We start from the raw sequence: 23503 nt of genomic DNA on the forward strand, positions 1-23503 counted from the left end.
GAAGATCCTGCTGCTGGGGCTGAAGAGGATGGCTGGAGATGTGACAGGCTGCACACAGACGGCAGCGCCCCCTCCAGTGTGTGCGCAGCGCTGCTGCTGCCGGGCGGCGCACTTCTAGCTTCTCTGGAAGCTGCACGGTGAGCCCTGCCCCCCCCCCCTCCCCCGCACATACAGTTGGGGTCAGGTATGGGTCGGCACCTCCATGCTTCACTTGCCACCGCACTCCCGCACAGGAATCCTCGGAGCCCCGTCATGTTTTGTCAGTGCTGGAAGCGGCCATGTGTGACGCTCTGCCCGGGACACAGATATATGTGCTACAGGATTCCTGTGCGGGAGGGAGAGAGAGAGAGCGGTGCCTGGTGGAGGAAGGATGTTCCGACCGATACCTGACCTCTGCAGCCACTGAGTGACTAGAGAGAGAGAGAGATCTATCTATCTATCTCACGGGAAAATAGTAGCAGCACTTCAAGAGAGGTAGAAGTCGGGTGCCAGCGGATCAAAGTCGAGACCAGGGACCGCATTAAAATAGTATAGGAAAATTTACAGGACTCCTTAAAGCAATTCAATTTGCGATTTATTGAAAAAGCAAGTGCAGCATACAGACGCACCGTTTCAGCAGCTATTTGCTGTGCTGTGTATTTTCCTATACTATCTGTCTCCTATCTGTCTATATATACACACACACACACACACACTGTGTGTGTGTGTATATGTGTATATATATATATATATATATATATATATATATATATATATATATATATATATATATATATATATATAAATGATAGATAAAGCAAACAATATAGGCAGCACACTATACGAACTGTGGAGGCCAGCAGTCGAATACCAAGTCAGCTAGTAAAAAATACTCTGCAGCTTTCTGATGGTAATACAAACGTGAATTTATTCCATATAACAATGTGCAGCAAACTTCACAAGTAATATACGATGTTTCGTCGTCTCCTACACCATTTTCAAGTGGCATTTGAAAATGGTTTAGGAGACGCCAAAACGTTGTATATTACTTGTGAAGTTTGCTGCACATTGTTATATGGAATAAATTCACGTTTGTATTACCATCGGAAAATGGGGTTTTCAAAAGGGGTGTGGCTCTTAAAAGGGGCGTGTCATAATTATCATTCAATTTATCGTTACCGCGGCTATATGTACGATAAACCGCGATATTGATTTAGCCCATTATCGCCCAGCCCTAATGATAGCTACTCTTTAGTGACTTTCTTATCTGTGACTGACTACCTTGTATTACATATACACTTTAGTGATAGAGCCATTCATTTATAGGGTATTTAGTTTTCATCAGTTTTTTTCAAACAGAACTGCTGTAGCTTTTTATTACGTTTCCTTTATAATTTTATGCACTTTTTTTTATTTTGCATCTTCAGGTATCGCAGATTAGCACTTAAATGGCATCCAGATAAAAATCCTGATAATAAAGATGAAGCCGAAAGGAAGTTTAAAGAAGTTGCAGAAGCGTATGAAGTCTTATCAGACGGTAAGCTTTTTGTCATTTCCCCCTTATTTATGTATAAAGGGCAGGAATAGCAGAATTTATTATGCCTAATGCACCAAAATTCTTGCTCAAATTGCATAAACAAACAAACGCAGCAGTACATGCTTTTTACCACTTTTATAAAGTGTTTTAGGAACTTTGGTCTGTGACTGGGGGGGTTTAACAAAAATTGAAGGCATTATCTGCCGCAGCCTGTGTCTCAGTTTTCAGTATTTAAAGGGATCCTGTCAGCTGTTCTATGCTGCCTGAACCACAGGCAGGACAATATAGGCACAGACTGCCACTTTACGATGCACTGTGATTTATCTGTCACCCCCAAAATAGCCCCTGAACTTGTAAGAAGAAGTTCGAAAGAAAATTTAGTCAGCGATTGTTATGTCAGCAGCTGTACATCCTGTAATGCCTTGGTTGATGGGAGTTTTTTTTTTTTACCAGACATCTATGTCACTGTAAGACAGATCTGCACCACTACATTGTCCAGTCCATGTTGTGGTCCTCTGTACGCACACTGGCATTTTTTTAAAATTGCTTTGTTTTTTCATTTAGCCAAGAAGAGGGATATCTATGACAAATTTGGAAAAGAAGGCCTGACAGGCGGAGGCGGTGGTAAGTACGGTGTACATTTTACTATGGTTGTGTTCACTGTTTTTCACAATTTACATAAAGTGACACGTCGGTGAGGACTTTTAGCAGAACCAATAAATCAATGCCTGTTTGTTTTATCCTTTAGGTGGAAGTCACTATGACAATCCATTCGAGTTTGGCTTTCAATTCAGAAGCCCAGATGATGTTTTCAGGGAGTTCTTTGGAGGAAGAGATCCGTTTTCTTTCGACTTTTTTGGTATAGTACTTTTATTTTGCATTTGTTTTGCTGCTAACATTGGCTTGTAGCTCATACTCTATCCTGCTGCTATGTCATAAGTGTTATTGGTCAGAAAGTCCCCTTTAAGTATAAATATACACACTTTCCATTGAATGTTTCTCAGCACATGTATTCCTTTTAAGAATACAGCAATCAGATCATCCTTTAAAGTTTAGCGAAATATAGAAACCTTAATATATTTTTGTTTGGTGTCGCTATACACAACTAGGAAATAGTTAATTTATTTTGGCTTATGGACATTTATGTAAAATCACAGCTGAATATTGTTTAACCTGGCCAATGCGCCTTTACAAAAAATAATTCTTATTGCTTCTCAGTGCAGAGCTATGTGAGCTATCTTAGGGCCCTATTCCACGGGACGATTATCGTTCAGATTATCGTTAAATCGTTCGAATCTGAACGATAATCGTTCGGTTGAAATGCAGTTAACGATTAACGACCGAACGAGAAATCGTTGATCTTTTAATAAGACCTGGACCTATTTTTATCGTTGCTCGTTCGCAAATCGTTCGCATTGAATAAGACATCGTTCGGTCGTTCTCAATAGATACGAACGCAATAGCGAATAAATAGCGAAGAGAAACGATCGCAATTACGATCATAAGTAACGATTATCGTTCCATGGAAATGAGTGAACGTTTTCAGGTCTTTCGCAATAGCGGTCGTTTGAGATCGTTAATCGTTAACGATTATCCAAACGATAATCGTCCCGTGGAATAGGGCCCTTATGGTTTACCTTCATTCATTGTTTGTTTTTCTTGATATAGATGACCCCTTTGATGACTTCTTTGGTAACAGAAGAGGCCAAAGAGGTAGCCGAAGGCCCGGAGGTTCTTTCTTTTCAGCTTTTGGCGGTTTTCCTAGTTTTGGTCCTGGCTTTTCTTCCTTTGATTCAGGTATCTGGTTTTGATTTGTTTCTTTTTTCTGCTTGCTGGATTCAATAGCATTTGGTAAATTATTGCATTCTTGTGGGTGTGAGATTTTTTTTTTTCTAAGGTATAACCTGTGGAACACAGACGGTAAATCCCTGTACTGGACTGTTTCTTAGCACGGCATTATGTATCAATATGCTGGAAGCAGGGAAACAGTTTTAATCTCCACAGCATTGTAATGAAGTAGCTGCACAGCCCAGTCACTACAGTGCTGCAGAGTTTCAAACAGTTTCCCTGCTCCTGTCATGATATTGATACATCATGCCGTGTGGGATACAGTCCAGGACAGGGATTTACTGTCCGTGTCGTCTGTGCTCCATAGAGCAAACACAGAACGTGTGAATCCAGCCTTATAGTTTAGTCACTACAAGTGTTTAAAATCCTGACACATTAGATACATCTTCGGCATTATACATTCTGTCTGTAACAGTGTCTCTAAATTTCATTGACTATGTTAACATTTTATTCTTTAACAGGTTTTACCTCATCCTTTGGTTCCCTTGGACATGGCGGGTTCACTTCCTTCTCCTCTTCATCGTTTGGTGGTTCTGGAATGGGCAACTTCAAATCTGTATCAACTTCGACCAAAATGATAAATGGCAGGAAAATTACAACCAAGAGGTAGGCTTATACTCTCGTCCAGTGTTCCTCAGCCCATGGCTCTCCGGCTGTTGCAAAACTACAACTCCCAGATCTTCCAAAGATACAATTCACAGCTCATTTTGCAACAGCTGAGGAGCCACAGGTTGGGGAACAGTGTGCTAATCTATTGCTGCTTTGCTGCTGGAAGTGAATATCTTGGAAGTGAGTTATTGACATAGCTTGATCTTGAACTAAGCTTAAGATTACCTCATCAGTTCATGCTGCCATGTGCTCTCCACCTCTTGGTGGGGACACAACTTGTGCTGAAGGAGACAAGTTCTATGCTTGAGACTAATTCATTAGAATACATAGCATGGCTGATCTGAGGACAGGTTCAGAGGAGGATGTAAAGGGTTTTTCTTAGTGCCCATTCACACTGTGCAAACAGGCAGAAATTCCAAGCAGAACTCATGCGAGGACTCCACTCAGAATCCCACCGGTCTCAATGTGATGTCTCGCGTGCCTCTGCTCTCTGCCACTTTGCTCACAGAATTGACATGTTAATTCTTTGAGCGGAGGCAAGCAACACATTACATTCAGACACAGAGACAGGTGGGATTCCAAGTGGAGTCCACGGCACGAGTTCTTCTCGCAATTACCGCCTGTTTTGCTCGGTGTGAATGGGCCCAACTAACATAAGCACAACACGCTGTTCTTTAGCTCTGATAGGCTATAACAGTAGATGACTAGTTATGGGGCCAGCGCTGCTTAGGGGAAAAAGAAAGATGACTCCAGTAGGCAAAAGAGCAAACACCGTAACAGTTGCTGCTGAAACTGAAAAAGCATTGCATGGTCAGGTCAATCCAGCTTACTGATGCACCATGCTGATAGGACGGTTAGAATTTAGTACAAGCACAATGAATCTGTGGACCTTTCCTGGCAGATACAAACAATTCAGACCGGTGGCATTCTTGGCACACACTGGGTCCTGACTAATACTTGTGAATGGACATTTAGACAGTAGCGCTTATTTAAGAATTGGGGCCATCCAGGTGAACCCCTTCTTGCCAGTTATTTACCCCATGTCAAAAGGAGAATGTCAGCAGGATGGTGCCTCACGCCACAAGGGTTATAGGGTCATGGACTGCTTCCAGAAGCTGTGGTTTAACTCCCTCCTTGGCCTTCAGAGTCCCCAGATCTTATATCGCATATACATAGCTGTCTGCTTTAGTGAAGTGTTTTGTTGTCCCTCACCATGGAAACCTTATTAGGCTTGTCTGGAAACCTTTATCTTGGGTGACAACATACTTTATGCCCTTAAAGCAAAGGTTTCTCTAATCCACCTTCTGATTATGTCAAAATAAACAAAAAAAATAAAGCTCCGCTCTGAAGCCTCCCAGGTGAGTAATTCCTCAGGGGCACGCAGCACAAACACAGCCAGGGATCTCCAGGCTCAAACAGCGACTTGATTGTTTAAGCATGTGGGAAAGAAGCGATGTGAAAAGATTAGAATGGAACAAAATGGATGCTTGCATGTTAGGACACTTTTATCTAGATGATATATGTGGACATTATATAGACATTTCGGACTCGATTGATCGGTCACATTGTAGCAGACAAATTCTTCTTGTGTGACAATGTCTTAAGCGTTGGAGACTAAATGCATCAGTCATGTCAGTTTTATCCAGATTCTCTAATATAGATAAGTAAAGCTTTCTTCCCCCAGACGGACGAAAGGGTTGTCTAAAATAAAGAAAAAAAATAGTCTTCTCAAGTAGAAAAATACACTATACATGCCTGCCTTCGGATTGCTGACTCCAGTGATGCTGTTCTGGTCCTCCCTGCTGCCTGTGCTGAGTTACCTGGTTGATATCTGCTCTTCTGATGACTTCCCCGGAGTGATCACTGGTCTCAGGAGTAGTCAGCACAAGACCATTGGGGCTAATGAGTGGCCCTGGGATGACATCAAGAAAACAGTTTGCAGAAAACAGCAGCGACACTGGGGTCAGTAGGCAGAAGACAGGTGAGTATTTTGTTGTTCTGTAACTAATGGCATGTTCTGCAGTGTCTGCAGTAGACACTGTTTTCAAAGTGGCCTTTTGTCACCATGCTAGAAATTTCTTTTAACGGATTTGTAAATGACTTCTATGATTCCTAAAAACAATTCAAGCCTCCTTATCAGCTGCTGTGTGCCCCGGAAGAAGTCCTGTGTTTTTTTTTTTTTTTTTTCTCCCCCCCCCCTCTGTTCATCTCAGGAACTGTCCAGAGCTGGTGAGGTTTTTTCTTCTGCATTGGACAGTTCCTGACATAGACAGAGTGGGCAGCAGAGAGCACTGTCAGACTGGAAATGATACACCACTTCCTATTGGACATACAGGTACCAGAAGGAAGTTTGATTGTTTATAGAAGAAATTTACAAATATAATTTGTGCTCCGAAGATGTCTTTCTCTGTTCTCGGGCAGTATATGATACATCTATGGTCTAACGTGTGTCTTACAGGATTGTTGAGAACGGACAGGAACGCGTTGAAGTCGAAGAAGACGGTCAGTTAAAGTCCTTAACAATAAATGGTAAGGAGCAGCTGCTACGCTTGGATAACAAGTAAATTCAACGCACGCATGTATCAGAAATATTAAACTAAACAAGCACCATTTGTGGATTATCAGGAACATTTTTGAAGAAATCTAAAGAACTTGTCTGTACGTATTCTAAGACATAACTAAAAGAAGCTCGTGGAGAGTTTCTGGTATTTGTCATAGACTGTCGGCTCAAATTTGGGACCACGCTCATAGGACCATATACATTTATTATTTTTTTTAATATATTGTTTTTGCTCTCTGTCTTTAATATCGTACGTTTCTGTATGCACTTTTAAGCGTTTTCCTTCATCTTTCCGGAGGGGGTCGTGTTAGCACAGCGCTTTGAAGACCTCCCCGGTAACAGAAAGGTTAGACGAGAAGTGAGCCGTGATATTTCATTAGTGGTTGAACGAAACGTTCGCTAACCGCATGAATTGTTTTACTCATTTGTTTAAAATGTGAACCGAGTATTAGCTGTCCAGCCTGTTATTAATCCAACTTCCCTCAGCCAGACACCCATGAACTCCTCCATCCTCTTAAATAGAGGATGCTAAACGACGACAGATTTCCGATTTTTCTGTATTTTCAGGTTTGTTTTCTATATGTGCATGAGTGCTGACAATGCGGCAAATTTCTTTGACAGCTGTTGTGTAACTTCGCCCACCGAGCAAGAGACAACAAACAGTTTTCTTTTTTTTTTTTTTCTCTCCTTTTTTTCTTTTCTCGTTTTGTCATTTGCTAAACGTTGGATTTGAATAAATGCTAATGTTTGTAGTGCATTCTTTTATTCTCAAAGCTTGTAGCATTCTTGCGTCTGTGGGTAATTTTGGTCACGCTCACAAACAGATTTTGCTTCTCGCACAGATGAGTGGGCACGTCTCCCTCACTTCAGTGTCGTCAATACAATAAGGGGAATTTCTTTCAAACCAAATTCCCGGCTGCACTCTTTACCACTCGCTTTTGCTTCTCTTGTGTGAACTACTTGACACCACACTGCTCAGTCACAAAATGGAGAAATCTTGCTTGCAATAAAAGGTATTTTTTGTAATTCCAGCACTTATTGTTAAAGGGGGTTACTTGAGACTTAAGGCCCTATTCCACCAACAGATCTGACGACAGATTATCTGCCAAAGACTTGAAGCCAAACCCAGGAGTGGATTTGAAAAGAGGAGAAATCAAGTCTTTCCTTTATGACCTATTCTCTGATTATAGTCTGTTCCTGGGTTTGGCTTCAAATCTTTGGCAGATAATCTGTTGTCAGATCTGTTGGTGGAATAGGGCCTTTAGGGTGTGCTGTCAGCAACCAGTTGGTGACTCTTTGATTTCTGGAACCCTAGCAGTCAGTTTACTGAAGTGACCATGGAGAGTGCTGTAACCTCTTTTATTGTTCACCTGGCACAGCTTCAAACTAGCAGGGTGGTCCTCTCACTCCGGTGTTTGATGGCGGTGCCTAGAGTCAAACCCCCACCTGTATGACTTTAATATTGATGGCCTTCCTCACACACCATTAATAAAGTCCCAGATAACCCTTTAACTATATAAATGAACAAAACATCCAGTTTGTGTGTATGCATGACAGGTAATGTGAGTAGGTGGATGCTATTGCATACAGGTTTGTACAGAAAATGGACCATTGACCTTTTCATGGTATTAAAAAATTGCAACCAAGATTTTTCCGTATTCCCTGCTTGGTTTTACCAACTCCTTTTGCGTACCACTTTATAGCTATCCAGTCACAACACTAATACGTAGTTCTAGAAGTGTCTCTGTCCTTAGAAAAACCTTTTTGAAATGTTCAGAGCTGGAGATGAGCAAACCTCAAGCACACTCTGGTCCTGAGCATGCATCATTTGATTACCGTTGACTGAAGAAATTGGATACAACCCTAAGACTGCCTGGAAAATATGGATATAGACTAGGCTTACAGGCTTTATCCATGTTTTGCAGGGCTCCCCAGGACCGCATCCAACTTCAGCCACCAGTAATTGAACGTCGCACTTTCTGGCTCAGAAGGACTGAGCGTGCTCGATGGTGTCTCATCTCTAATGATAGAGACTCTTATCTATTCAGAACCTCAAGAAACCAGTAGTGTATTGGCTAACATTTGGCATTATTTGTACATATATAGCTTTATATACTCCTCCTGCTTTATTACATCATGGCTGTAACACCCGAAAATTATTACTTTTTTAAACATATGCTCATTCAGAGTTTTACTGGTTTCTTAAAGTGACCTGACGTCAGGATCTTAGTCACATACTTAGTGTATACAATGACCAGAATGCATCTTTTCCCAAGTGTTGGATGTTTCCCCTGCATGCACTGGTTACTGTATGTAAAGGCAATGAGGAATGGATCCCTAACTGTATACACTTCCCCACATGCATGGTTTATTACACTGTTTTTACGCAAAGCACATTGGTTGCTAACTGCAAATGGTCAAGTTAAAGCGTACCTATCTCTTTTGAAGTTTTTGTTTTTTTTTTCCCCCTCCCCGCATGATAGGTACACTTTAAAGTTCTAGGCTCATTTAATGATATATAGGTATAAACTTGGTTACACTTGTTACAAAGAGACTACTTCATAATAACTGCCCCCCCCCCAAAAAAATAAATAAATTATATAAAACATGTTAAAGGAAATCTCTGGAAAACACTGTTATGCCATGTACAGGGGTGGTGCATAACAATTCCTGTACCTTTTTAAACATTTTGGTGAAGTCCAGTGTTTTCACCCACTAAATGGCCCCTAAAGTAATATTGAGAGCTGAAATAAAATGTCTGGTCTCTTAGTAAGCCACCTGAGAGGCTCTTGCTTGTAAGTGAGCTTTCTCCAGTCTCTATAATATTAAGCAAATGTCAACTCCCTACTTGACTTCTCACTGCCGGTCTATCATTACCCCTTCATAGAGAGTCTGATCATATGAGACTAGTACCAAGATGTAGAGATGAGCAAATTTACCGTAACTTGGGCTTGTGAAATCCTGAACGCTCGGCATTTGACTCCTGGTGCTGAAAGAGGATGGATGCAGCCCTAGATTCAGGGCTTTGCAGGCTGAAACTTACTGTAAATTGGCTCATTTCTACTGACTACTGTAATTGGTATGAAAACCTACATAATTTACTATTATAATACCCTCTGTGCATGAGTTTGGTGTACACTTTCACTAACACCATGGATTAGTATGTGAAGTACTAACATTGCATATCTGGCTAAATCTTAACGCTGTTACTTCTCTGATCGTGAGATACAGCTAAAGCGGTTTTCCATGACAACCTATCACCTTTCTGTTTCATTGGTCCTTTGTCCGCAATGTAATAGGTTGTCACTGGCAACTGATCTACTTTCCTTTGCACCAATCCCACCTGGCTCCTTTTCACTTTTTTCTGCAAATGGTAACAAGCAATGATTGACCCTTTTAATTTACATATCTACTTTTCATTGTATGTGCACACTGAGGAATTTTGACAGAAACTCCTTTGCAGAATTCTCAGCTCGTGCCCGGTTGTGGCCTGCGACGGGCGTGGCGTCTACGTCCGTGTCATAGACTCCATTCTATGCACAGGCGGATTCTTTCATCCGTCCAAAGAGTGATCAATTTCATTCTTTGAACGGAGGGCGGAATGCGCCCATGCATAGAATGGAGTCTATGACACGGACGTAGACGCCCACGCCCGTCGCAGGCCACAAGCGGACACGAGCTGAGAATTCCGCAACGGAGTTTACGTCAAAATTACTCAGTGTGCACATACCCTTAGGCTGAATTCATAGACAGGTATTTTGGACACTATTTTAGACTGTAGTTTTACCAAAACAAAGAGTGGAACTTACACAGAGAAATTACAATGGGAAGACATGTAACTTTTTCTGTGGTTTGGACTCAGTCTTGCTTTTGTTAAACCTATTGACCTAAATAAGGTCCATAGACTGTTGCTGTTAACAGAAGTGGATGTGGCTTTCCACCAGTTCCCTCAGTCATCTTAAGATGGTTGTAAGAAACCTGTAATTTATAATGTGCAATAAAGCACCTTTTAGAGGAGAAGGCCAGCGAAAATGTTTAAGTATTTTATTGCCCCCCAAAAGTTAAACAAATCCCCAATATACACTCATTACGGGAAATGCCTATAAATAGCTTTTTTCCTTGCACTTACTACTGCATCAAGGCCTCACTTCTTGGATAAAATGGTGATGTCATGACCTGACTCCCAGAGCTGTGCGGGTGGTGGCTGCTGGAGAGGATGATGGCAGAGAGACACAGGGCACTGGAGGGACACTGAGCATCACTCTGCCATCATCCTCTCCAGCAGCCACAGCCCGCACAGCTCTAGGAGTCGTGACATCACCATTTTATCCAGGAAGTGAAGCCTTGATGCAGTAAGTGCAGGGAAAAAAGCACTTTATGTACTTTTCCTGTAATAAGTGTATATTGGGGATTTGTATAACTTTTGGGGGGCTATATATATATATATATATATATATATATATATAAATTTTCTCCAGACTTCTCCTTTTAAGGGGGTTGTCAATGAACAGATATTGATGGCATATTGCTACAACAAGCCATCACTGTGTGGTGACAGTGATCCTCACCGATTTTACTAGACGTGCTAGTGAAGCTACTTTGCTTGGCTTTTTCTAGAGGCCACATGATCTTTCATTGACTATAAGAGATCATGCTGCCTTTAGTGAAAGCTAACACTAGGCCAAGCTTGTTAGTTATAAAAATAGTCATTTGCTTGTAAACTATTTGCTGGTATGTTTTAAACCTTTTAACTACTGTCGATTACTTTTGGCTTCTCCTCCTGAACTCTCCAAGATTACCCACTTTCTACTGAGACCAAGATATGCTACTATGCAGTTAGGCTAAGGCTTATGAATTTACTACTATTACTGCAACAAAATGCGTTCCTTTCTTTACATCTCTTAGCGTATGATCTAAAAGTGTTTTTTAGCTTTTCATTGGGACAAATGTATCTAGTCACTTATGAAAAAGACTAAAGTTTAAAGGTGCCCATATGTTTGGCTGACAGCTCTACTTCCCATCTTTGCTAAGTGGAGAGATGGGAATAAGCCACTGCTAAAACCCTATGCTAGTGGCAGTTCTGTTGTAGAAATTTAGGGGAACTATCAGCAGGTTACACTAATCTAACCTGTTGATAGCCCCCTAATGTGTATGGGCCGCCAAGGAGGAAAGTATGTCTCTAACCTTCTTCCTTGGCATCGTTCCTGTGCAGTTAGTTGAATCCACGGACTGGAGCACTGCCCCCCGTCGTGTCAAGCTGTCCTACTCCTTCCATTGGTTATCATTAGAAGGAGTGGACCAGCTCAGTGTGATTGGTGCGGGGCAGTGCTCCAGGCTGTGGATTTAATTACTAAGTGCACGGGATTGGTGCCGAGAAAGGAGGTTAGAGACATACCTTCCTTCTCTGCGCCCCATGGGCATTAGGGGGGCTATAAGCAGGTTAGATTAGTCTAACCTGCTGATAGTTCCCCTTTAAGGAAATCCAAGATTTCCAATCATCTTCTGGTGAGGGTACAAGGCTGCCCTGCTTCTCCTGTTTACCAGGACTCTGTTTCCCCAAACGATATAATCTGCTCCCAGTGTGATCAGCTGATTCATACTAGAATTTATCTGTGGAGCAGAGGTCACTTTCTTAATATAATTCAGTGTCACATTGGGAAAGTTACTCCTGGTTCACATAGTAAGCACTATGTGAACCAGCACTGCAGTGGGGATGATATTTGGCAGCATATTAGGGACACAGAGTTCTGGTAAGTATAGGGAGCAGCCAGTCAGTCTGTCACTTGTAGGAGTATCTCAGACATGAGTAGTAGATTGTGATTCCTGTGCAGTTTACTTACAGGAATATAGTTTATACACAAACGATTATAAACAGGAAAGTAAAGTCTTGTCTAAAGCCCACTCTAGGAGGATACAAACCTGTGGTGTCACTATGGGTAGAAGTACAAAGAGGGGGAAAACTGATAGGAGTTTGTTTTACTCTGCTAAACATAACAGAATTCTCTGAAAATCTACTACTGATCAGGAAAATAGACCACCATTAGGGAGATATTTTGGGGAACCACCTGGATGTAAACGGGATCTCACAAAAAATATATATATTTTTGCTTAATTAGTAAAGATGGTTTTCTGGTGCAGATGCGAGAGAGATGAGAGTACCTAAAAATTGGTGACTACAGGGTAATAAACTTGTTCAGGAGCCACAAAAACTGCGAACGGCCTGAATGAAAGGAAAGGATTTAAGATGCCAAGATAGACAGACAGACAGAAAGAATAGAAGAGTTAAAAAGCTATAAGAAAAAATAAAACATGATATAGGTGAAAGTGACAAAACTGGTCACAGGCTGATTATTAGAGATGAACGAACTTATAGCAAGTTTGGCTGAACCTGATCGCCTGGCTGCTAAATCCCGCTGCCTGGTAAAGATGGCTACATTCCTAGGGCTGCTTGGAAAACATGGATACAGCCATAGGTTTCCAAGGTCTGTATCCATCTTTTCCTGTCGGTGGGATTCAACAACTGAACGATCAGGTTTGACTTTGGCGGAAGTTACTGTAAGTCTGCTCATCCCAAATTATTCAATTCTGTAAAAAAAAAAAAAAAAAAAATTAATTCTGAAATAAGGAGATATTAATAATAGAGGTCGAGGAGGCTAAAGATGATTTGCAGAGGGATAGGGTAAACTCTCCATTAAATGTAACATCGATCCCAGTTAAAGTGAAATTCTGCAGTTTTCATGCCTTTTTTTTTTTTAAATAGATTTCTTGGTGCTTGATCCAGTGAAAAATGCTTTTTAGTGTTGGTGAATTGTTGGTGAATTGTGCTACCTGGGTGGGGCCTAGACCTCTAGGTCGTCTTGTTCCAAAGGCCCCCAAGGGGGCTGGGCAAAGTGGCACAGCGGCTGTGAAGCCCCGCCCTGGTGGCCTAATCCACCAACGATGATAAGCATTTTTCTCTTGGCCAAGCACCAGAAATCTATTATAAAGTAAGGTATGAAAACTTAAAGCGTAACTGTCATTTCAGGGTCATTTTTCTGAAAACAATAAATATCTATAGTACAAGCGATTTTCGGAAACTCTGTAATAGGTTTTATGTACTAAAAGAGTTTCCTTCTGTAGTAAAAAAGCAATCTCCCAGCCTCCCCCCTCACATCAGATGAAGCAGGATTTCTGTCTCCATTATGTGGCTATGGAGAGGGGAGGGGCTGTTAGGAGTGACTGAGCACGGAGGATTTCTGCACAGCACAACACCCTGCAATCTTCTCTCAGTAAGTTCATAGATAACCACTGACCTTTCTGACCCCAGAATCCTGCAGTTTAGCTGCCCAGAGAGTCTACAAACAGCTGACCTTCATGTCACCTCTTCCTGCTCCCTCATCTCCCCAGCCCCTCCCCCCTCATAGGCTTACAATGGAGAGAGCAGAGCCCGTCTTCACTGGCTTCTCTGTAGTGAAGACGTGTTTGCCTGATAATGCACAGATAAGAAGTCAGGGGGGGGAGGCTGGGAGATTGCTTCTTGAATACAGAAGGAGGCTTTTTTGGCTGATGAAACCTATTACAGAGTTTCTTAAAATCGCTTATACTACTGATTTCTGCAATAAAGAAAATGTGACAGTTACGCTTTAAGAATTTAGGCTTTGCGGCTGTGTAGAAAAGTCCTCATACAGAAAGGGGGTGACAGAATCCCTTTAAGTAATGTGGTGCAGGCTCCTATTTCAGGCTCCTAGGATTGGGTATGTTCCACAGGACTGGTACAAATCAAATGTGGTGCTATGGGCCTATGAATGTAACCTCCATAATAGCTACATTTTTATTGCTTTCTAAAATTTTCTATCCTGAAGTATCACAATGAAAATAAGTGAAAAACTCCATATCAGCTTGACTTTATGGGGGATGGGTCCTGTAAACTAACCTGGTCAGTGTTTTTACCATTGTAAAGAGATTGCACTGTATCAGTATTTCAGATGATGCTAAACTGTAAAGTGGTTAACACCGAAGAGGAAAGCCCACTGTTACAAATGGATCGGGATAAGTTGGCAGCTTGGGCAGAGAGGTGGCAGATGAGGATTAACATGATAAATCTAAGTTCATGCACATGGGAAGGAAAAATCCATGCCAAAAATACTTGTAAATGAGTGAAAGTGAAATGGTGAGGCAGCTGCTGCCAAGACAAATAAGATGGGCATCAAAAAGAGCAGAGAGCGCTACCACTTCACAACTCACCAGTCAGACCACACATGGAGTATTGTGTGTTGTTTTGGGCTCCAATGGACAAGTCCTAGTAGAGCTACGATAGGTTTAAATGTGGACAACCAAGTAATATGTGGACAGGTGGGCTACAGTACCAAGGATCTATATGGAGATCTCTCCCATGATCTGTGTAAACCCAAGACTATAACAAGGGGACCTCATCTGTGTCTTGAGGAAAGAAGGGCTTTACACCAACATAGAAGGGGATTCTTTAAAGCGGGAATGGGGAACCTTCAGCCCTCCAGCTGTTGTAAAACTACAACTTCCATCATGCTCGGACAGCCAAAGCTTTGTTGTCCAGGCTTGATGGGAACTTTAGTTTTACAACAGCTGGAGGGCCGAAGGTTCCCCACCCCCGCTCTAAAGGGATTCACTGCTGAGACCATGCCAGGGAAAGTTGTTCATTGTAAACGGACTAAAGGAAGGTGGAAGGTGGTTTTCTGAAGTGTAATATTACAGCTTATAGTCACTAGATTGTGGTCGAAGGTGATATGGGCATTTACTCTGATGGCCTGATATGAAGTTTGGAAGCAATATCTTTCACCTAAATTTGGCTTCTACTTCATCGGGGCTTTTTTTTTTTCTTTCTTTCCCTGTGGATAAATATTGTGGGTAGTAGGCTTTTCTTTCCCACTCTCAAATAATGTGTGTCACATAGAAAGAAAAAAAAACTATCCGTAGGCAGAGGGATCTAAACTAATGGTCTTTCCAGGTTCTATTGTAAAAGGTATGGGGACTATGGTGCTCTTACTCTGGCATATAAGTTGTGCAGACCCATTGTCACATATATACAGTGAGCCCTTGAGTTGCTGGAAAACAATACTAAAAGCTGGCGTTCAGTGTAAATCACGCAGGACGTCTATGATTCTGCTCAAGGTTTTTATTTTTTTTTTAACTTGCTCAAATTATAAAAGTAACATCCAGCAATACAATACATAGGTAAGTCACTACTATTGATATTGAACATCTCAAGTAAGACAGAAGGCAACAATTCTTTGACAGGCTTCTAGGATCATTTCTCCATCTGGTGTGCGATATAGTGACCTTAAAGCGAATGTACCATCTGGTTTATCGCTTTAAAATTTTTCCGTAAATAGACACGTGCGGTGCTGCGATCCTTTTTTTTTTTTTTAACCGCGACCCAGTTCCCATGCATAGCGCTGGTCTATTACCAAGCACCAGCCTGGCCTGAAGCACTAAAGGAGGGCCTGCAGGCCCCCAGGGTGACTGTCCCCCCTGTGACCCGTCTCTATTGAAATCAGGTTTCCGCCACACTGGGGACCGGCAGGCCCGTCTCCAGTACTTCAGGCCAGTTCGGTGCTTGGGAATAGACTGGTGCCACGTGCAGGAACTGGGCCGAGGTTAAAAAAAAAGGACTGTGACATCGGCATCCCCACGCCACTGCCAGTCTATTGATGTAAAAATATTAAAGCACTGGTAAAAATACATTTTACCACCATACAAAAGATCAGGTCAGCTGACGAGTGAGTATCAGCTCGTTGTCTGCTGATCTCTGGCACTTTTACACAGGCTGATTATGAACTGAATGAGTGCTCCCAGGAATGCATGGTAGCGATAATGAGCCCATGTAAAAGAGCCTTAAAGGGGTTGGCCTTTTTATAGTAAAATAGGTAAATGTACAGTATTAGTAAGTGTACTCACAGCCATTTTTGGCAGCAGCTCCTGTGTACCTCATAGAGCTAAAATCAGTCTCCCCTCCTCCAGGCTGGGCTGTCCTGCTTTGTGATGAGTCTGTCTATAAGATGGTCAACATGGAAGAGCACGTGACCATGCCCCAACCCCCAGTGCTCTCCATAGGCAATACAGGCTCAGTGGTGGACACTGGAGGGCGGGGCATGGTCACATGCTCTTCCATATCGGCTATCTTATGGACAGACTCACCACAGAGCAGGACAGCACAGGGGGAGGGGACTATGATATTAGTTCTATGAGGTACACATGAATCTGCTGTCAGTATATACAGTGAGTACACTTACTGTACACTGAACTATTTTACTATTAAGAGGCCAATTTAATTCTGCAGCTGCAGTACAGAATGTCTTATGCCGATCCGCTCATTCTGGATGTAAAATCTTCAGAGAAACTACAGGTTGTTAGGGCCTCTGCTTTGCCTTTATTTGGCAGTATTCAACATCCCTCTTAGTCTCTTAAATGTCAGCGATTGCAGCACACTGACATGTAATGTGCAGAGCGGCAGGGAAAACACTTGTGCTGTTTACTTATAAGCAAGAAGAATTCAGGGTCACTGGAGGGAAGAGGGCAACACAAGGTAGAGAACGGAGATAATCAGCCTTATTGTGTCATCTTCAAGGATATTCAGAATTTGTCATTTCAAGCAACTTTGCAGAAATCACTAGTATAAGCGAATATAAGAGAGTCTTAATAGGTTTTAGGAGGCAAAAGAGCTTCCTATACTCACAAGGCAGATTTCCGTCTTCCCTTATACCTCTTATCTGTTCTTTACCAATGGGGGCTATTAGAGAGAGCGCAAACCTCAAGCACACCCTGGTTCATCCGAATTTGAGTGCAGCATTTGGCTGAAGAATTGGTCGAGGTTCACTCTTTCGTGGCTATACACCTTCAGTAGTTTTTGAATGATCTCTCGACCGACAATTATCTGTCCTGTCTCCCCATACACAGGAATGCTTGTTACTGCAGAGCCTTCCTGTGTTCTGTATGGGAAGTGATAAGCCGCAGCTTATCTCCCCGAGAACAAAGGGTCGGGCAGTGATTTTTAATCACGCCCGTACCCTTTTTCTACCGGTATTCAAATGTGGAACGATCCGAGCCGAGAATGCTCGAGTTGCGCTCATCTTTATTTATGATGCCTTGAGTTGGATCAGCCGGTTGGGCAGAAAGTGTGCGTTCCCCCTGCTGTAACTCCTCACCACAGCAGATCTCAGCACCGACCATCTTTACCACCATAGTCCAGAAGTGCTATTGGTTTTCAGCTAATCATGTGCATTAGGGCCAGTTCACACGTAGCAAAAGCGGTGGAATTCCGGCTGCCTCAGTCTCGCACATTGGGGGAGATTTATCAAGCTGGTGTATAGTAGAATTGTCTTAGTTGCTCCTAGCAACCAATCAGATTCCACTTTTCATTTCTCACAGATACTTTGAAAAATGAAAGGTAGAATCTGATTGGTTGCTAGGGGCAACTAAGACAGTTCTACTTTACACCAGTTTGATAAATCTCTCCCAGTGTGTCTATGGGAGGGCTCACACGTCTCTGCTTCCATCACTCTGTCATGTCAATTCTTTGAGCAGAGAGTGATGTAAGTGTAGGTGCACGAGCCCTCCCATAGACACATGGTGGGAGACTGAGGCATTTTCCGCCGTGGAATTCCACCGCTTTTGCTCTGTGTGAACTGGCCCTCATGGTGCATGTAGATCCAGTGGTGTCAGGTTGGCATCCTTTTTTATTTTTGTTTTGTTACAGTGTCTTAGGGTATCCAACAAAGATGCGTTGGTGCCTAAAGATTGGCCTGTCTTATACCTTTTTTTATGCTCAGTAATACTCAATACCTGGCAGACAACCTGCAGTGTTTTTAGTTTGTTTCTTATGCAGCTTCAAGACAAACATAGATACAAAAGGTAGGGGACATAATTATATACACCAGGACACGATTACACACTTGAACTCATGTGCACAATAGGGTCATGTGGTTAAATGTATGATCCCTCTCTGGGAGTAAGAGATCTGGTAAGGTGGGCACCAGACACAAGATCCAATTTGTTTGTGGCCGTGTCCTTGGTGCTGTAAGAACACTGGGGGAGATTTATTACACATGGTGTAAAGTGAAACTCAGTTGCCCCTAGCAACCAATCAGATTCCACCTTTCATTTTCCAAAGAGTCTGTGAGGAATGAAAAGTGGAATCTGATTGGTTGCTAGGGGCAACTGAGCCGGTTTCACTTTACACCACGTTTGATAAATCTCCCCCACCGTGCTCTGAACAGTTTCCAGGTGGTCCCTCTGCACCTGAACTTTAAGTAAAACTTTCTTTTTATTTAACGTGAAACTTTTTCCTTTGTTGTTCAAGTTCTACTAAACTCTCATGTTAGCAGTGTGGGAAGAACAGAGTCTCAGACTAAAACTTAAAAACATGAAATAATTCTTACTGCCTAAATCTGTTGCCATTCAGCCTTTGTGACTTCAATAACAAAGCATTGAAGGTTTACATGCGGAAAAGAAAAATAACCCATTAATTTGCACCTTGTTTTGGAGACTCTCTCATTTAGTTTTGCAGCGTGTGGGCTGCTTTAAAAAAATTAATTGGAAGTTTTGAAAGGTCTCGGTGACTTTTTTTTTTTTTGTGTGTAATGTAGGCGGATGAAAGAACAAGTAGTGTGCTACCAGCCTAAAAATATCACAAACTCTTTGTACTGTTTGTATTGGGGTTCAAAGCGCGTCACTGCACACTTTTAAAGACTCGGCTTCTTTTCTGTTACATTGATTTTGTTACATACATATTTTTATATATGTTCAGCTTTGTTGCTAGGTACGAATTACTATTTAGCCTTGATAGGTAGAATGTTATTTTTTAAGGGGCTTGTAACTTGACCTAAAAGTTAGAGGGAGTCTGTCACTAGGTTTATGCTGCCTTACATGAGGGCAGCATAAACTAGTGACAGAAATGCTGAACAGATCGGTGTATTAATTACATCATTTTGTTCAGTTCTCCTAATATGCAGGAGAATATGATTCTTACCACACCCTTCTACCCACCCTCCAGCTGATGATTGACAGGTGACTGCCTATACACAGCTTGGATAGATAAATGACAATCAGTAGCTGGTGGGCTGAGGTTTCTGCTTCTCATGAATATCCAGGACTACTGGGCTCATGTACATAATAGAGAGGGCTACTTTTTGTCCATGTTATTCAGGAGGGTATCTCCGGATCAGCTGCACAGAACAATGTAAGTTATACATCATTGTGTTCAGCTTCTCGGTTACTAGTTTATGCTACCCTGAGATAGCACACCATAAACCTACTGACAGAGTCTTCAAGTCTCACCTTCTCTATATACACATGAACGTTCATGTTCCCTCTTATGGGGAAGGCAGGTAGCTTATATCTCCAAAAACGAAGCGGTTGGGCAGTGAAAATCCATCACGCCTAACCCTCATTTCCACTGACATCTCTGACTTCAGCTGTCCAGGCATGATGGGAATTGTAGTTTTGCAACAGTTGGAGTGCCACAGGTTCCCTGGTATAAAGTGTATATGGACTTTTAGTCATTCGGTCTTTACTCAGTGGATGATGCCATTCAGACCACCAGTACAGACAATTTGCCTATTCTGTATTTTTGCTGAGATCGGAAACCGGACCCACCTAAAGAAATGTAAGGCTATAGTTAAGTCCATAGCATCATGTTTTAGTTGCCCCATTTTCAAATCCAGAATATGATCTTTTTTCTAAATTCATCGCTGCACAATCCTCCACCCCGTGCCTTTGATTGACAGCCATTAAAGCTGTTAAGGTAGCTGGATGGCGCTTGTGCCAGACACCAGTGGGAAAGTAGAAGACTGCTTAGCGGAAAAATCACTTGGTTGGACGTTTTTCAGGTAGGAAAAGTCTGGCCTCTTGCGGTGTTGGGGAGCGCCCTCTGGGTACTTGACCCTAATTAAAAAAAAGTTGTATGTTGGTGCTGAGAAAACCATCAGGTCATTAAATATAATAAGTCTATCTGGCCATGGACTTATTGTTAGCTCTAGATTCCCTTTGCCGGGCTCTCTATAAGATCTAATAAGCGGTAGACATACTGTGATCAGAGGTCCTCTCTCTGCTATACATTCCTTATATATGGGGTTGCTGACTCCATGTTATCGATGCGCTGTAGATCGTTTTTAGAGAATGTAAGGAAAAGTAAGGTGACCGCATCTATGTAGCGATTCCTTGTATTACATCTGGAATGTTATAAACTTCGTGTTGCGACAGTGTTTTTCTCTGCATTCCAGACATTGCTTTTTCATGAGAACAGCTGCTTTTAGCTCAAACAGATCTTATCAAATATAGAGAAGTGTTCAGCAAATGGAAAACCTAGAATTCGCCATGACGTTGGAGTAAGTGAAGTTCTTTTACCAAGTTAAGACTTTGCTTAGTAAGGCTGCGTTTACACGTACCGCATTCACGGCGGATTTCACTCTGCGAGTTCCACAACGAAATCCTTATAGTTATGCCCTATGGCCTCTGCATTCTCTCTGCGGAATCTATCCCATCTGCCTTATTAACTAATCAGCTGCCGGATCTTTGAAGAAGCTCATACATTACCTGCCCACTCCGGCTTGATTCTTGCGGCGGGAGAGCGCACTGATTGGCTGAGCGCCGTCAGTGACCCGGGAGCCGGAGCAGCAAGCTGGAGTGGGCAGGTATGTATGAGCTTGTTTAAAAATCCGTCAGCTGATTAGCTAATAAGGCAGATGGGGATATATTCTGGAGCGAGAATGTACCGCGTATCGATGCAGAACTTGCAGAATGAAATCTGCTGCAAATGAGGTCCGTGTGAACCTGAAATCGTTCACCATATTACACCGAACGATAGTCGTTAGTTACGGTCGTTATTGAGATAGTTACTATGATCCTTTATTCTTTCTGATCCCGACAAGACAATGAACAATGTGCAATTACCCTAAACGATTAGTGAACAAATGCGGAACTTGAGCGAATGAATGTGGAATTACAGCGAACGATTAGCGAATGATTAACGCTTATATTAGGTTCAGATCTAAATCAACGATCAACGCCATACAAAAAATTTTTTGATCTTTGGCTGCAATTACACAGAACGATTATTGTTTAAATTCCAACGATATAACGATTTTTTGTACGATAATCGTCCCGTGTAATAGGGCCTTTAGGGGATTGTGCTGTGAAGACCGCACCACTGACAGCTTGTAGGATATTTTAGGGATGCAACCTGCCAGTTCCAGCACCTGGATATGGAGCAGGATGGAGAATAGCAAGGTCCCAAAGGGTCAGTAGAAGGAAAAAAAAAACATACTGGTCAGGAACATATAGTGCGCCGAAGGACAGATTGGAGGGAATAACTCTAGTTTATTGTTTGCACAGATAATGTGTTTCATAGGGGGCCTCCTCCTCCCTTCATCAGGTCCATTATTTATTTTATGATTCCAGAGTGCTGAACATATCATAGGGGTTAACATACAGAATGTAGCAGGAAATCATGGAAGAAACAACATGAATAAATGAGACTGCTAGACATCACCCTGCTCACAAGAGCTTACTGTCTATCAGCCTGATAAATGGCGGAGGACATCCCCAGAAACACAAAAAATAAACCAGACCTTTTCTTTCATCTTCTGGTCCAAGTCTGATATATCCCCCGGCGTGCTTCATCTTATAGGGAAGTGCCCAGCTGGTTTTTCCTTCAACGGATTGTCTGAGACCTGGGGCATAGCTAGCTTAACTTATACACCCTTAGTAACTTATATACCCTTAGTAGTCTAAACCCCCCTATTACACGGGGCGATATTGAGGAGCAAACGAGCGCTGTCACCACTCGCTCGCTGCCGGCACTATTACACGTGTCGGGAGCAAGCGGGTGAGAGCCGGGGGGGGGGGGTTCAGAGAGGTGCACGGGGGCTGCTTGGGTGATCATTGTCTTCTATTACACCAGACGATTATCGTTTTAACACTGATAATCATGTGATCACTGCCATGTCCAGTTTGTTAAAGAGGTCCGACGAAAGTTTTTATTTAAGTATTGTAGTGCCCCCCCAACAGTTATACAAATCCCCAATATACACTTATTATGGGAAATGCACATAAAGTGCTTTTATCCCTGCACTTACTACTGCATCAAGGCTTCACTTACTGGATAACATGGTGATGTCACGACCCGACTCCCAGAGCTGTGCGGGCTGTGGCTGCTGGAGAGGATGATGGCAGGAGGACACTGAGGGACACAGGGCACTGGAGGGACACTGAGCATACCTCTGCCTTCATCCTCTCTAGCAGCCACAGCACAGCTCTGGGAGTCGGATCGTGACATCACCATGTTATCCAGGAAGTGACGCCACCATGTTATCCAGGAAGTGACATCACCATGTTATCCAGCAGGTGAAGCCTTGATGCTGTAGTAAGTGCAGGGAAGAAAGCACTTTATAAGCATTTTCCATATCAAGTGTATATTGGGGATTTCTCTGGACTTCTCCTTTAAGTTGTGCTCTTTTTGCTTGCCATTGAACACTCGGGTTTATCCGAGCATGCGGCATGTGATTCCCGGTGCCTGAAGAGGTTGGACGCGGCTCTATCCATGTTTTTCAGGCAGCCTTTAGGCTACATCCAACTTGAGCCACTGGTAATCAAATGCAGAACATTCAGGTTCGGAAAAACCCGACCATGAAGACCAGAAGTCAGCCTGAAAAACACCTTCCTCTTCGGTGTCTCCTGTGCAGTATAGGATATATCATCAGGTTAGATTCGTCTAACCTGCTGATAGTTCCCCTTTAACGTTTTTTCTCTCTAGAGTGCCCCTTTAATATACGAAAGTTAGCTCCATGTCATAAAATTCTTCTCCTAAATTCCCTCCTTTCATATATAGTATATTACACTTGCCGCTCATTCTCTAGCTGTCTTTTGTATGTGTCTTTGACATTACTATGGGTAAGTGTATTGTCATAGTAGCTGGAAGTCTCCCGATAAATCATATAATTGTCCGTTTTAACTACAAC

At 42.4% G+C, this 23503-nt stretch overlaps 1 protein-coding gene across 1 annotated transcript in view; it reads left to right on the forward strand.

Moving 5' to 3' along the window:
- DNAJB6 (DnaJ heat shock protein family (Hsp40) member B6) overlaps nt 1–23503 on the forward strand; it is a 66032-nt gene that overhangs the window by 19359 nt on the left and 23170 nt on the right. The window contains exons 3-8 of the mRNA XM_069958894.1: nt 1407–1516; nt 2081–2140; nt 2265–2375; nt 3185–3313; nt 3826–3970; nt 6432–6502. Of these exons, the coding sequence (XP_069814995.1) occupies nt 1407–1516; nt 2081–2140; nt 2265–2375; nt 3185–3313; nt 3826–3970; nt 6432–6502 (626 nt within the window). The remainder of the gene's footprint in view (nt 1–1406; nt 1517–2080; nt 2141–2264; nt 2376–3184; nt 3314–3825; nt 3971–6431; nt 6503–23503) is intronic.

This window comes from Dendropsophus ebraccatus, chromosome 2 (genome assembly GCF_027789765.1).
Source record: "Dendropsophus ebraccatus isolate aDenEbr1 chromosome 2, aDenEbr1.pat, whole genome shotgun sequence".
NCBI lineage: Eukaryota > Metazoa > Chordata > Amphibia > Anura > Hylidae > Dendropsophus > Dendropsophus ebraccatus.